The sequence below is a fragment of the Gouania willdenowi genome, chromosome 20 (genome assembly GCF_900634775.1).
Source record: "Gouania willdenowi chromosome 20, fGouWil2.1, whole genome shotgun sequence".
In the NCBI taxonomy this organism is placed as follows: domain Eukaryota; kingdom Metazoa; phylum Chordata; class Actinopteri; order Blenniiformes; family Gobiesocidae; genus Gouania; species Gouania willdenowi.
Genome location: NC_041063.1, coordinates 6,415,694 through 6,431,876, shown reverse-complemented (window position 1 = coordinate 6,431,876; position 16,183 = coordinate 6,415,694). Strand labels below are relative to the sequence as shown.

At 38.5% G+C, this 16,183-nt stretch overlaps 2 protein-coding genes across 2 annotated transcripts in view; both read left to right on the top strand.

Moving 5' to 3' along the window:
* On the top strand, window positions 1–3,482 carry LOC114454496 (transcription factor 7-like 1-C). The gene is made up of 6 exons (XM_028435033.1): window positions 1–111; window positions 401–546; window positions 848–916; window positions 1,021–1,419; window positions 3,191–3,298; window positions 3,395–3,482. Exons 2-6 carry the CDS (start codon window positions 406–408, stop codon window positions 3,428–3,430), a joined length of 753 nt encoding a protein of 250 aa, XP_028290834.1. The 5' UTR covers window positions 1–111; window positions 401–405; the 3' UTR covers window positions 3,431–3,482.
* Window positions 3,483–12,876: 9,394 nt separating this feature from the next.
* LOC114454341 (transcription factor 7-like) overlaps window positions 12,877–16,183 on the top strand; it is a 4,348-nt gene continuing 1,041 nt past the window's right edge. Inside the window, exons 1-3 of the mRNA XM_028434733.1 lie at window positions 12,877–12,906; window positions 13,209–13,277; window positions 13,382–13,780. Coding sequence (XP_028290534.1) covers window positions 13,242–13,277; window positions 13,382–13,780 — 435 coding nt within the window. The 5' untranslated portion in view covers window positions 12,877–12,906; window positions 13,209–13,241. The remainder of the gene's footprint in view (window positions 12,907–13,208; window positions 13,278–13,381; window positions 13,781–16,183) is intronic.

Here is a 16,183-nt window from a genome sequence, read left to right as displayed (position 1 = left end):
CTTTAATCAACAAGGAAGTCTCCTCAGAAGTCTCCATCGCTCTTTAAAATACATTGGGATTTTTTCAAGTATCATCAGCAAAAGTTCAAACACTTTTTAAATCAACTCAAAGTAAGTGCTTTTAAAGTGATCATGTTTCCAAACTTAATGTGACAGTGACCTGGGTGTTATGGTTTCGAGATAAACATCTTAGAAATTATCAATACAGAGAAATGCAATGTAACAGTGACATAAATAAGACGTCTTTCATATCTGCAGTGATTAGCATGTAGTGTGGTAAACTGTTAGCAGCTGTTTTACAGTGAGCCATGTTATTATTGAGCTTTGGATAGTCTGTGAATTATTACACTGCAATAGATCACAGTTCGTGTGCATTAATGTTTCTATTTGTCAATGTTAGACATTATGAAGAAAATAATCATCTTGAAGTGGAAAGGAAAGCATTTTAAGCGTCTCCATCATCAGGGTTCAGAGGAGGGGCTCCAGGATGTCACAAACCCCCCACTTCCATCTCATCCTGCTGTTCAACAGCTAACTTTAACTGAAGTGAGTCATAACAAATGATTCTCTATATTCATATATAGAAATTGTATCAGTGAATTTCAACTGGTTGAAGTATTATTGCAGTTATTCATAGAAACATTATCCTTAAAGACAAAGCTTTGGTTCAGTTGTTCTTTCTCTAACTTTGCATGATTGATGCCATCCTTGATGAGATCGTTATGTATATTATTATTGTGGTTCTCTGCATGACTCATTTAAAGTGCTTGTAAATATCACTGATCGAAATGCTTACATTATTTTACCCTGTTACTAATACATGATGTCATCTGCTTTCCTCCCTCAGAGTCTGGAGGATGTTGTGTTTGTTGATGAGCAGATGTGTGCCTGGAAAAAGCCGGAGTATGTTCAGCCGGTAAGAACCTGGACACGCCCCCTTCCCGTTTTTTTTGTAAAATTATCTACTTAATGTTGATGTGTTATTGATTCTTCTTAAAATATGGATGTTCTGCTTTTCAGGAACAGGTTCCTTATGATGAGCACAGGTACAGAGCCCAACAGCATGGGGGCCAGTACGGGGGCCACTGTAAAAGTGGCCCTACAGTATTTAATGATGTCAGGCATGGGGCCCCAAACATTGAGGACCATAAAGTCAACACCGTCTTGCAGAAAGCGGATTATTACCCCCAACAAAATCCTGGCCCCTCAACCATCCCTTCCATTCCAGCTGTGGTACACCATGTTGAGCTCCCAACCTTTACCCCCCCACCCAGTAATGAGGTGATCGTGACAAAGGAGCCATACATTAAAAAGCCCCCCAACGCCTTCATGCTCTTCCTGAAACAGAACAGGGCAGCTGCGGAGGCAGAGCTGGGCGTGAGGACGAGCGCTGTGGTGAACAAACACCTCGGTGAACGGGTAAATTAGTTTGTTCAGTAACACTTGAAGTTTTATACATAAAAGCTGACATTATTATGACATGACACCTGTCATTAGCATGGATACGGTCTCATTAAGGCTGTCATTAAGTGTTGTTTGTTACCCTAACCCCTAACCCAGGGGTCACCAACCTTTCTAAAACTGAGCTACTTCATAGGTATGCTTAGTCCAAAGGGCTACCAGTTCGAAAAGAGCTTCTTAAATATTACATTTTCGCAGTTTCACTTTAATTACAGGGTAAGATAATAGCAGGCACTTTAAAAGGTCAGAAATGTTTAAGTTTCAACATGCAACACTTTATTTCTCCTAATTTATTCAATCGTTTAATTTTCCACGTTTCCTAGAAAATCCCCATGTTGCTATTTTACGACAAACAACTTTTAGCTCGTCATAAAACATGACAAATTTGTAAAAATCCACTTTGCGTTTAAACAATATATATATTTTATTCATATCATAATATATATAACATACCCAGTGTTGTGCAAGTTACTTTTAAATAGTAATTAGGGTGCTTTCACACATATAGTCCGGTGGACTCTGTGCGATTCAGGAGGTGAATCTGCAACATTTTTTGCATTTTAATTTGCTCCGGCTTTCACACATTCTATTTCCCAAGCGCACCAAACTTTCTGAACTACGTCACGCAGGCGAAACGGTTGGTGTCCGATTGGACAGAATACGTCAGACTCCAATGCTGTGACAATGTGGCGCTGCCCTTTTACTACAGTCACACCGTCACGTCCTATATTTGGTTTCTCTTCCTATGTTTTCCAAAGGAAATCCTAAAACATTCCCAGCAGAAAAGTCATTAATGATCATTCAAAATAACCCATAATCACACGATGCCACAACCTGCGCTAATGCTCGACATAAGCACAGAGGTGACTCCGCTCCGTCTCATCCGTCAGCGCTCAGAGCCGTTTAGAGAAACAGAGAAAAGTAAAATAAATTAATGATAAATTAATGATGTGGGAGAAATACAGAAGGGAGTGAGGAAATGTGACATGTTTTTTTTTTTTTGTGTGCTGACTAATGCGACTCTGAAAATAGACATTATGCTCCAGCATTTTGTTTACCCTGTGCTTATAGTAACAGTGTTTTCTTCATCGAATTGGGTTGTTAGCTGTGTCCAACCCCAACCAAGAGATAGCAAGGCAAGGCAAATGTATTTGTATAGCGCATTTCATACACAAGGCAACTCAATGTGCTTTACATGATCAAAAAGCGCAACAGAAAACATTCAACAGCTTAAAATCTATAAGAACATAATTTAAAATTATCAGTAAAATCAATTGAATTCATCAACAAACACATTACATCAACAACAACATGGGCAAAAATCTCCCTCTCAATCATACGCAGATTAATACTAAAACTTTATCCCGTGTAGCTAGTGACTAGAGCTCCTGGTGGCCCCTCATATGGTCCATAAAGGCTACTTGGTGCCCTTGGTGAACTGTGCCCTAACCCCTAACCCCACCTAATCCCACTAGATTCCTCCACTTAACCCAGAGAATGCCAACATATCTTCAAAGGTGCTATGTCATAATTTAGCAAAACAACACTTAATGACAGCCTTCATGACACCTTATTCATGCTAATGACTAATAATGACAGCGTAATGTCAGCCTTATGTATAAAACTTTAAGTAAAGTGTTAACGTTTGTTCCTCAAGGAACGATTTATGATATTTAAACTTTTGTCTTTGGTGTGTGCGACTGACACTTTTCTTGTTGTCCATCTACAGTGGAGAGCATTGTCACCAGAGTTAAAAGGTTTATATAATGCTGAGGCCACACTGCATGCTTTCATCCATTTGTTGAAGAACCCTGGCTGGACTAACAAAATCAACTATGTAAGTCTACTCTGCTGACATGTTGACACAGCAACTTAAAGGTGACGGTGAAAGTGTTTTTTCAGCTGACTGAAAGGTTCATGTGGTTTATTTTAGAGAAACAAGAGGAAACGAAGAGATGAAGCCAACTAACTCAGTATCAAACCAACGAATCAACGCCGCTACACACACACATCAGCAGCACCAAGAGCAAGAACAAGCTGGACTTCCTCTGGAATCTGTTCCTTCCTCTTCTCTTTTCTATTAAATTAATAAACATGTGGAACAGTTTTTATGTGAGATAATAGAAAACTGAACATATGGAATAGTCACACTGTTATAACAGTCTACAGGAAACATTTTTCAAACCAAATTACAAATAAATGAAAATATGCAATTTAAAGAGTAAAAGATAAACGTAGTATGTAAAAATCCATTCCAATTTATTATTAGTTTTAAAATTAAATTTCTGCAGTGAGATATGGAAAGAGAGAAGTTACAATAATACCAAAAGGTTTTTAGTTTTTTTCTTGTCTACATCCCACTGAAAATGGGACTGTGACCAAATTTTTGGGTCCTGGGCCTCATTTAAAAAAGTGTGCCTAGGTACGCCTGTTTCCATTTATAAATCACAATCAACTCGAAGGTTGGCGCACGTGAAGAAACACCTTGCACCGCCTATTTGGTGCCCATAAAAGGTCAGGTGAATTCCCTGAATGAATATTGATTAATACAAATTTCATGGCGGACCGAGGGGGAAAACGAGCAAATAAAACAAATTTCACTCAATGTGAGGTGGAGGTATTAATTGTTGAGGTGGACACACGCAGGAAAGTGTAATTTGGTGACACAGTGAACAATACAAATGAAAAAAAACAAAGGCAGATCATATTGCCTCATCAGACTGTGACAAGTGAAAAATAAACGATTGTCATAAAAGCGGAGGAGAAAATGTGGATCATGTGGGAAAATGTGGGATTAAACTCTGCAGCAACTCGATCATCTTCCTCCCTCTGCAGCCTTGTCGTCCCTCCCGCAGCACCTTGTCCTCACGGGGGGTCCTGCCTACAGTGCTCGCCGGTCTCTGTGCCAGATAAACCACTGTGCATCTTTACGCATTAGAGTGTGTTCCTTTTTATAACAGCTACAGGTGTTGCAGCCAATTGATCGGTAGTTTTGCGCAATGATCATGTGATTATTATTATTATTATTATTATTATTATTATTATTATTATTAATAATAATAATAATGATATAAAACTGTATTTGTAGGCGCGCGCACGTCACTCACTCCCTGGGGTGTCAGTATAATTTTTTCCTCCTCCGTCTTTGCAAATGCATTCTTCAAATAATGTGTTGTGAAATGTTCAATGCGTTTGATTATTTCACACAAATTCTATGAATTTCACAGAGCTGTCTTTAATTTCCTTCTTCTCCTGTTGGCATCAGAGTTTCCCGTTTCTCATGATTTTGTGCGTACGGCAAGGTCAGAGCAGCCGTGGAGGTGCGCACATTATCTCATCAGGTTTTTTTTATAAATCCCAAACTTTGTTTATATGTGGCGTATGCTTTCTTTTGTACGTACGCAGCGTTTATAAATGAGGCCCCTGATCACAAGTCTAGAACTTCTGTTGTAATAGAAACATACAATATAGAAGAAACTGTTTAAACCTGTTTTAAAGTCAATTGTGACTGATTTGTGTCAGATAATTAACTGCTATTTCTATACTGGAAAAGACTAATCACCAACCTTCCTTTCATGGCCAAGATCATTGAGAAGCTGGTCTTCAACCAACTAAGTTATTAACTTTCAACAGAGTCTTTGATACATTTCTGTCAGGCTTTGGTTCTGTCACAGCACAGAAACAGCTCTGATTAAAGTGATCAATCACATAAAGTTGAACACTGATTCAGGAAGAGTTTCTGTTCTCATTTCATTGGATCTTAGTGCTGCATTTGACACTGTGAACCGCATTTTTATTTAGCACAGATTCCAAGCGTGAGTTGGACTAAATGGAAAAGTACCGCAATGGTTTAAGTCCTATTCTGAGGAGAGAAGTTATTTTGTAAGCATTGGAAACTATGTGAAGTGGAGGTCTAAAGGTGGAGTGGTGGCCTAATGCTATTGATTAAGGACGCTGGGCTTGTAATAGGAGGGTCGACAATTCAAATCTCACCCGAATAACTGATGTGTATTAAAGTTTAACATTTCAATATTAAAGGTTTATACTGTTTTCAACTAAGGTTCACTGTTTCAAATATACGTATGTCTTCATCGTAAATAACTTGTGTAAAGTGTACTATGAGATTTCATGGAATGAAACCCAGTGTGTTATATCAATAATGGTTGAAGAATATCTTACGTTTTAGACCAAATGTTCCAAGCAAAGAGGGACCCTCATTTAGAATGATTGATAGGTTATTTTTCTCAAACCTATTGCACAGACCGCATGACCTTTTTTGCCAGTGTATGAGCTAATGTTAGAATGAATACCACACGTTGGATGACATATCCTTGAAGTATATAGGCACTTGCTTGATCAAAAGGGCTTCAGAGCTGCAAGAATTTGGCAGCAGACTCTCAGCAGGTGTCTCTTTTGATATCCTGTTTTAGGACTTTGATTGTACAATAAATGACAATTCAGTTGTCCTGAAGATTTCTTCTACGCCACCTTTTTTGTCATCACCCACTGCCTTCTGAAAACCTCATAACCCACAGTGCTAAAGAGGTAAACTGGCAGTCTACAGTGTATTTTTGATTTTGAATCTCATAATATATATGGACTGTTAATATATATGTGTCTTAGATATGTGTCATTATTTATTAATCACTGACAATTCAATTTGTTTTTGTATTTCTAAAGACATAACATTGTTCACCAGAATTGCATGGGTTGGTTTTTTATTTTAATTTTAATGTATATATTAAGGAAGGATTAAGGCAGACCAAGAGAAAAAAAATAGAGTTAAAAAGGTAGGTCACTGCAATTGCTTCGTTTTAAAACATTACTGTTGAGTAAAGTTTGTCAGCCGTTGGGGGCCCCCCTGAGGGCGGGGCACCAGGCAGCTGCCTAGTTTGCCTGTTGGCAAAGTCCACCTCTGCAAATAATACAGGGGTTTTAATGAAGAAAGAAGTTAAGGCACTTGTGGTTTTTGTTGCCATAGAAACCAAGTGTTCCAAATTTTGGTGTTCCATATCAACCTTTGATGTGCAGCTGACTTTGATCTCCAGCATAGAACAATTTCTATCTTCAGTTTTTGAGCTTTAATCAACAAGGAAGTCTCCTCAGAAGTCTCCATCACTCTTTAAAATACGTTGGGGTTTTTTCAAGTATCATCAGCAAAAGTTCAAACACTTTTTAAATCAACTCAAAGTAAGTGTTTTTAAAGTGATCATGTTTCCAAACTTAATGTGACAGTGACCTGGGTGTTTTGGTTTCGAGATAAACATCTTAGAAATTATCATACAGAGAAATGCAATGTAACAGTGACATAATAAGACGTCTTTCATATCTGCAGTGATTAGCATGTAGTGTGGTAAACTGTTAGGAGCTGTTTACAGTGAGCCATGTTATTATTGAGCTTTGGATAGTCTGTGAATTATTACACTGCAATAGATCACAGTTCGTGTGCATTAATGTTTCTATTTGTCAATGTTAGACATTATGAAGAAAATAATCTTCTTGAAGTGGAAAGGAAAGCATTTTAAGCGTCTCCATCATCAGGGTTCAGAGGAGGGGGCTCCAGGATGTCACAAACCCCCCATTTCATCTCATCCTGCTGTTCAACAGCCAACTTCAACTGAAGTGAGTCATAGCAAATGATTCTCTATATTCATATATAATAATTGTATCAGTGAATTTCAACTGGTTGAAGTATTATTGCAGTTATTCATAGAAACATTATCCTTAAAGACAAAGCTTTGGTTCAGTTGTTCTTTCTCTAACTTTGCATGATTGATGCCATCCTTGATGAGATCGTTATGTATATTATTATTGTGGTTCTCTGCATGACTCATTTAAAGTGCTTGTAAATATCACTGATCGAAATGCTTACATTATTTTACCCTGTTACTAATACATGATGTCATCTGCTTTCCTCCCTCAGAGTCTGGAGGATGTTGTGTTTGTTGATGAGCAGATGTGTGCCTGGAAAAAGCCGGAGTATGTTCAGCCGGTAAGAACCTGGACATGACCCCTTCCCGTTTTTTTTGTAAAATTATCTACTTAATGTTGATGTGTTATTGATTCTTCTTAAAATATGGATGTTCTGCTTTTCAGGAACAGGTTCCTTATGATGAGCACAGGTACAGAGCCGAACAGCATGGGGGCCAGTACGGGGGCCACTGTAAAAGTGGCCCTACGGTATTTAAATGATGTCAGGCATGGGGCACCCAAACATTGAGGACCATACAGTCAACACCGTCTTGCAGAAAGCGGATTATTACCCCCAACAAAATCCTGGCCCTCAACCATCCCTTCCATTCCAGCTGTGGTACACCATGTTGAGCTCCCAACCTTTACCCCCCCACCCAGTAATGAGGTGATCGTGACAAAGGAGCCATACATTAAAAAGCCCCCCAACGCCGTCATGCTCTTCCTGAAACAGAACAGGGCAGCTGCGGAGGCAGAGCTGGGCGTGAGGACGAGCGCTGTGGTGAACAACACCTCGGTGAACGGGTAAATTAGTTTGTTCAGTAACACTTGAAGTTTTATACATAAAAGCTGACATTATTATGACATGACACCTGTCATTAGCATGGATACGGTCTCATTAAGGCTGTCATTAAGTGTTGTTTGTTACCCTAACCCCTAACCCAGGGGTCACCAACCTTTCTAAAACTGAGCTACTTCATAGGTATGCGTAGTCCAAAGGGCTACCAGTTCGAAAAGAGCTTCTTAAATATTACATTTTCGCAGTTTCACTTTAATTACAGGGTAAGATAATAGCAGGCACTTTAAAAGGTCAGAAATGTTTAAGTTTCAACATGCAACACTTTATTTCTCCTAATTTATTCAATCGTTAATTTTCCACGTTTCCTAGAAAATCCCCATGTTGCTATTTTACGACAAACAACTTTTAGCTCATCATAAAACATGACAAATTTGTAAAAATCCACTTTGCGTTTAAACAATATATATATTTTATTCATATCATAATATATATAACATACCCAGTGTTGTGCAAGTTACTTTTAAATAGTAATTAGGGTGCTTTCACACATATAGTCCGGTGGACTCTGTGCGATTCAGGAGGTGAATCAGCAACATTTTTTGCATTTTAATTTGCTCCGGCTTTCACACATTCTATTTCCCAAGCGCACCAAACTTTCTGAACTACGTCACGCAGGCGAAACGGTTGGTGTCCGATTGGACAGAATACGTCAGACTCCAATGCTGTGACAATGTGGCGCTGCCCTTTTACTACAGTCACACCGTCACGTCCTATATTTGGTTTCTCTTCCTATGTTTTCCAAAGGAAATCCTAAAACATTCCCAGCAGAAAAGTCATTAATGATCATTCAAAATAACCCATAATCACACGATGCCACAACCTGCGCTAATGCTCGACATAAGCACAGAGGTGACTCCGCTCCGTCTCATCCGTCAGCGCTCAGAGCCGTTTAGAGAAACAGAGAAAGTAAAATAAAATAATGATAAATTAATGATGTGGGAGAAATACAGAAGGGAGTGAGGAAATGTGACATGTTTTTTTTTTTTTGTGTGCTGACTAATGCGACTCTGAAATAGACATTATGCTCCAGCATTTTGTTTACCCTGTGCTTATAGTAACAGTGTTTTCTTCATCGAATTGGGTTGTTAGCTGTGTCCAACCCCAACCACGAGATAGCAAGGCAAGGCAAATGTATTTGTATAGCGCATTTCATACACAAGGCAACTCAATGTGCTTTACATGATCAAAAAGCGCAACAGAAAACATTCAACAGCTTAAAATCTATAAGAACATAATTTTAAATTATCAGTAAAATCAATTGAATTCATCAACAAACACATTACATCAACAACAACATGGGCAAAAATCTCCCTCTCAATCATACGCAGATTAATACTAAAACTTTATCCCGTGTAGCTAGTGACTAGAGCTCCTGGTGGCCCCTCATATGGTCCATAAAGGCTACTTGGTGCCCTTGGTGAACTGTGCCCTAACCCTAACCCCACCTAATCCCACTAGATTCCTCCACTTAACCCAGAGAATGCAACATATCTTCAAAGGTGCTATGTCATAATTTAGCAAAACAACACTTAATGACAGCCTTCATGACACCTTATTCATGCTAATGACTAATAATGACAGCGTAATGTCAGCCTTATGTATAAAACTTTAAGTAAGTGTTAACGTTTGTTCCTCCAGGAACGATCTTATGATATTAAACTTTTGTCTTTGGTGTGTGCGACTGACACTTTTCTTGTTGTCCATCTACAGTGGAGAGCATTGTCACCAGAGTTAAAAGGTTTATATCATGCTGAGGCCACACTGCATGCTTTCATCCATTTGTTGAAGAACCCTGGCTGGACTAACAAAATCAACTATGTAAGTCTACTCTGCTGACATGTTGACACAGCAACTTAAAGGTGACGGTGAAAGTGTTTTTTTCAGCTGACTGAAAGGTTCATGTGGTTTATTTTAGAGAAACAAGAGGAAACGAAGAGATGAAGCCAACTAACTCAGTATCAACCAACGAACCAACGCCGCTACACACACACATCAGCAGCACCAAGAGCAAGAACAAGCTGGACTTCCTCTGGAATCTGTTCCTTCCTCTTCTCTTTTCTATTAAATTAATAACATGTGGAACAGTTTTATGTGAGATAATAGAAAACTGAACATATGGAATAGTCACACTGTTATAACAGTCTACAGGAAACATTTTTCAAACCAAATTACAAATAAATGAAATATGCAATTTAAAGAGTAAAGATAAACGTAGTATGTAAAAATCCATTCCAATTTATTATTAGTTTTTAAATTAAATTTCTGCAGTGAGATATGGAAAGAGAGAAGTTACAATAATACCAAAAGGTTTTAGTTTTTTTTCTTGTCTACATCCCACTGAAAATGGGACTGTGACCAAATTTTTGGGTCCTGGGGCCTCATTTAAAAAGTGTGCCTAGGTACGCCTGTTTCCATTTATAAATCACAATCAACTCGAAGGTTTGGCGCACGTGAAGAACACCTTGCACCGCCTATTTGGTGCCCATAAAAGGTCAGGTGAATTCCCTGAATGAATATTGATTAATACAAATTTCATGGCGGACCGAGGGGGAAAACGAGCAAATAAAACAAATTTCACTCAATGTGAGGTGGAGGTATTAATTGTTGAGGTGGACACACGCAGGAAAGTGTAATTTGGTGACACAGTGAACAATACAAATGAAAAAAAAGAAAGGCAGATCATATTGCCTCATCAGACTGTGACAAGTGAAAAATAAACGATTGTCATAAAAGCGGAGGAGAAAATGTGGATCATGTGGGAAATGTGGGATTAAACTCTGCAGCAACTCGATCATCTTCCTCCCTCTGCAGCCTTGTCGTCCCTCCCGCAGCACCTTGTCCTCACGGGGGGTCCTGCCTACAGTGCTCGCCGGTCTCTGTGCCAGATAAACCACTGTGCATCTTTACGCATTAGAGTGTGTTCCTTTTTATAACAGCTACAGGTGTTGCAGCCAATTGATCGGTAGTTTTGCGCAATGATCATGTGATTATTATTATTATGAACACTGATTCAGGAAGAGTTTCTGTTCTCATTTCATTGGATCTTAGTGCTGCATTTGACACTGTGAACCGCATTTTATTTAGCACAGATTCCAAGCGTGGGTTGGACTAAATGGAAAAGTACCGCAATGGTTTAAGTCCTATTCTGAGGAGAAGTTATTTTGTAAGCGTTGGAAACTATGTGAAGTGGAGGTCTAAAGGTGGAGTGGTGGCCTAATGCTATTGGTTAAGGACGCTGGGCTTGTAATAGGAGGGTCGACAATTCAAATCTCACCCGAATAACTGATGTGTATTAAAGTTTAACATTTCAATATTAAAGGTTTATACTGTTTTGAACTAAGGTTCACTGTTTCAAATATACGTATGTCTTCATCGTAAATAACTTGTGTAAAGTGTACTATGAGATTTCATGGAATGAAACCCAGTGTGTATATCAATAATGGTTGAAGAATATCTTACGTTTTAGACCAAATGTTCCAAGCAAAGAGGGACCCTCATTTAGAATGATTGATAGGTTATTTTTCTCAAACCTATTGCACAGACCGCATGACCTTTTTGCCAGTGTATGAGCTAATGTTAGAATGAATACCACACGTTGGATGAATATCCTTGAAGTATATAGGCACTTGCTTGATCAAAAGGGCTTCAGAGCTGCAAGAATTTGGCAGCAGACTCTCAGCAGGTGTCTCTTTTGATATCCTGTTTTAGGACTTTGATTGTACAATAAATGACAATTCAGTTGTCCTGAAGATTTCTTCTACGCCACCTTTTTTTGTCATCACCCACTGCCTTCTGAAAACCTCATAACCCACAGTGCTAAAGAGGTAAACTGGCAGTCTACAGTGTATTTTTGATTTTGAATCTCATAATATATATGGACTGTTAATATATGTGTCTTAGATATGTGTCATTATTTATTAATCACTGACAATTCAATTTGTCTTTGTATTTCTAAAGACATAACATTGTTCACCAGAATTGCATGGGTTGGTTTTTTATTTTAATTTTAATGTATATATTAAGGAAGGATTAAGGCAGACCAAGAGAAAACAAATAGAGTTAAAGAGGTAGGTCACTGCAATTGCTTCGTTTTAAAACATTACTGTTGAGTAAAGTTTGTCAGCCGTTGGGGGCACCCCTGAGGGCGGAGCCCCAGGAAGCTGCCTAGTTTGCCTGTTGGCAAAGTCCACTTCTGCAAATAATACAGGGGTTTTAATAAAAAAAAGAAGTTAAGGCACTTGCGGTTTTTGTTGCCATAGAAACCAAGTGTTCCAAATTTCAGTGTTCCATATCAACCTTTGATGTGCAGCTGACTTTGATCTCCAGCATAGAACAACTTCTATCTTCAGTTTTTGAGCTTTAATCAACAAGGAAGTCTCCTCAGAAGTCTCCATCGCTCTTTAAAATACATTGGGATTTTTTCAAGTATCATCAGCAAAAGTTCAAACACTTTTAAATCAACTCAAAGTAAGTGCTTTTAAAGTGATCATGTTTCCAAACTTAATGTGACAGTGACCTGGGTGTTATGGTTTCGAGATAAACATCTTAGAAATTATCAATACAGAGAAATGCAATGTAACAGTGACATAAATAAGACGTCTTTCATATCTGCAGTTATTAGCATGTAGTGTGGTAAACTGTTAGCAGCTGTTTTACAGTGAGCCATGTTATTATTGAGCTTTGGATAGTCTGTGAATTATTACACTGCAATAGATCACAGTTCGTGTGCATTAATGTTTCTATTGTCAATGACATTATGAAGAAAATAATCTTCTGAAGTGGAAAGGAAAGCATTTTAAGCGTCTCCATCATCAGGGTTCAGAGGAGGGGCTCCAGGATGTCACAAACCCCCCATTCCATCTCATCCTGCTGTTCAACAGCCAACTTCAACTGAAGTGAGTCATAGCAAATGATTCTCTATATTCATATATAATAATTGTATCAGTGAATTTCAACTGGTTGAAGTATTATTGCAGTTATTCATAGAAACATTATCCTTAAAGACAAAGCTTTGGTTCAGTTGTTCTTTCTCTAACTTTGCATGATTGATGCCATCCTTGATGAGATCGTTATGTATATTATTATTGTGGTTCTCTGCATGACTCATTTAAAGTGCTTGTAAATATCACTGATCGAAATGCTTACATTATTTTACCCTGTTACTAATACATGATGTCATCTGCTTTTCCTCCCTCAGAGTCTGGAGGATGTTGTGTTTGTTGATGAGCAGATGTGTGCCTGGAAAAAGCCGGAGTATGTTCAGCCGGTAAGAACCTGGACACGACCCCTTCCCGTTTTTTTTGTAAAATTATCTACTTAATGTTGATGTGTTATTGATTCTTCTTAAAATATGGATGTTCTGCTTTTCAGGAACAGGTTCCTTATGATGAGCACAGGTACAGAGCCCAACAGCATGGGGGCCAGTACGGGGGCCACTGTAAAAGTGGCCCTACGGTATTTAATGATGTCAGGCATGGGGCCCCAAACATTGAGGACCATAAAGTCAACACCGTCTTGCAGAAAGCGGATTATTACCCCCAACAAAATCCTGGCCCCTCAACCATCCCTTCCATTCCAGCTGTGGTACACCATGTTGAGCTCCCAACCTTTACCCCCCCACCCAGAAATGAGGTGATCGTGACAAAGGAGCCATACATTAAAAAACCCCCCAACGCCTTCATGCTCTTCCTGAAACAGAACAGGGCAGCTGCGGAGGCAGAGCTGGGCGTGAGGACGAGCGCTGTGGTGAACAAACACCTCGGTGAACGGGTAAATTAGTTTGTTCAGTAACACTTGAAGTTTTATACATAAAAGCTGACATTATTATGACATGACACCTGTCATTAGCATGGATACGGTCTCATTAAGGCTGTCATTAAGTGTTGTTTGTTACCCTAACCCCTAACCCAGGGGTCACCAACCTTTCTAAAACTGAGCTACTTCATAGGTATGCGTAGTCCAAAGGGCTACCAGTTCGAAAAGAGCTTCTTAAATATTACATTTTCGCAGTTTCACTTTAATTACAGGGTAAGATAATAGCAGGCACTTTAAAAGGTCAGAAATGTTTAAGTTTCAACATGCAACACTTTATTTCTCCTAATTTATTCAATCGTTTAATTTTCCACGTTTCCTAGAAAATCCCCATGTTGCTATTTTACGACAAACAACTTTTAGCTCATCATAAAACATTACAAATTTTTAAAAATCCACTTTGCGTTTTAACAATATATATATTTTATTCATATCATATTATATATAACATACCCAGTGTTGTGCAAGTTACTTTTAAATAGTAATTAGGGTGCTTTCACACATATAGTCCGGTGGACTCTGTGTGATTCAGGAGGTGAATCTGCAACATTTTTTGCATTTTAATTTGCTCCGGCTTTCACACATTCTATTTGCCAAGCGCACCAAACTTTCTGAACTACGTCACGCAGGCGAAACGGTTGGTGTCCGATTGGACAGAATACTTCAGCCTCCAATGCTGTGACAATGTGGCGCTGCCCTTTTACTACAGTCACACCGTCACGTCCTATATTTGGTTTCTCTTCCTATGTTTTCCAAAGGAAATCCTAAAACATTCCCAGCAGAAAAGTCATTAATGATCATTCAAAATAACCCATAATCACACGATGCCACAACCTGCGCTAATGCTCTACATAAACACAGAGGTGACTCCGCTCCGTCTCATCCGTCAGTGCTCAGAGCCGTTTAGAGAAACAGATTTAAGTAAAATAAATTAATGATAAATTAATGATGTGGGAGAAATACAGAAGGGAGTGAGGAAATGTGACGTGTTTTTTTTTTTTGTGTGCTGACTAATGCGACTCTGAAAATAGACATATAGATAGATGGATGGATGGATGGATGGATGGATATGTGCTGCTGGAGCGCTGGGTTGTGAATGCGTGCTCGTGTCAGTTAATGTGACGGGAGGCACGCAGCAGCACAGTGGCTGCTGTTGTCACTGATGGAGTTGCTCCGTTACAATTGCGCTTCAATGTAAAGTCCTATGTTTGGCCCTGGTTGTTTTCTCACATGGTTAAACATCGCATCATGCTTTGCTTGAGCCGAACCGAGACCTACATTTTTCAGAGGACCAGAGTTCCTTGTTTGCTGAGATTTCACATATCGCAAAAAGACAGGAGTATCCAAGGAAGCGAAGCATGATGCAGAGCAAAGAGGCGTGTGAAAGCACCCTTAGTAAACAGTTACTAGTTACTCAGTTACACAATATAAAAGTAACTAGCTACTTCAGAAAGTTACTATTGCATTGATTTGAAGTAAAATTTTAATGCTCAAATGTGACCCCACCTCCATCCCTCTTTAAAGGAAATCCAAATACATGTGCAAGTTCAATTATTTATGATAAATCTGAATATTATGATGAAATGGACACTCAATACAAAACATTACTAACAGAAACAATGTACACAAATCTAAAGTATTTTAATGTTGCTGTAAGACAAAGTGAAACTAGCATCCAATCAAATGCATTTATGTAGAAATTATGTTTATATAGTGGATTGATACAAATAACACAATAGATCTTTTGGAACTTTGATATTTATTGTCCCTCAACAGGCCACAACTGGGCAAAAATTATTATACTTGTTGAGCACTAAAATCTATAACACATATATACATTATTTGTAGTGCAAATAAAACAACAAAAAAAGTTCAGACAATTGTTAGATATCCTGAACTTAATTTTTCTTACTTCCTCAAAGTAGAACTGTGTAACAATATGAGGTACTTTCAATCTAACTGAAAAGTACAATATAGAGTATAACTAAAGAATCAAAACATAAACAGGTAAAAAAAATAAATAAATAAATCTCCATAAAAATGAATCAATTTCTCTGCAAAATGCATACACTCTTTTTAGTGCAAATGTAATAAGATGCAACATAACTCCAGACATAATGTATCCAACTTTAGCTCCTGAACATTCATTAATCGATTTATCCAGGCATTCATTCTTCTATCCATTCATCTGTCAATCCATTCAAGTCATCCAACCATCTATCCATCATTCTATTCTCCCCATTCATCAAAGCTACCCTATCTACCTGTCCATCTACCCATTCTTGTCATCAGGGTCAGTTGTAGGCAGGCATATATGAGGGGGCAGTCAGAAATGTTAAGGGGGCATCATATGTACACATT

Coding starts and splice junctions, on each gene's coding strand:
- LOC114454496 (XM_028435033.1), top strand. CDS start 406: ATGAAGAAAATAATCATCTTGAAGTGGAAAGGAAAGCATTTTAAGCGT. Junction 917..1,020: donor AGCCGGAGTATGTTCAGCCG/GTAAGAACCTGG, acceptor TCTGCTTTTCAG/GAACAGGTTCCTTATGATGA. Junction 3,299..3,394: donor GGACTAACAAAATCAACTAT/GTAAGTCTACTC, acceptor GGTTTATTTTAG/AGAAACAAGAGGAAACGAAG.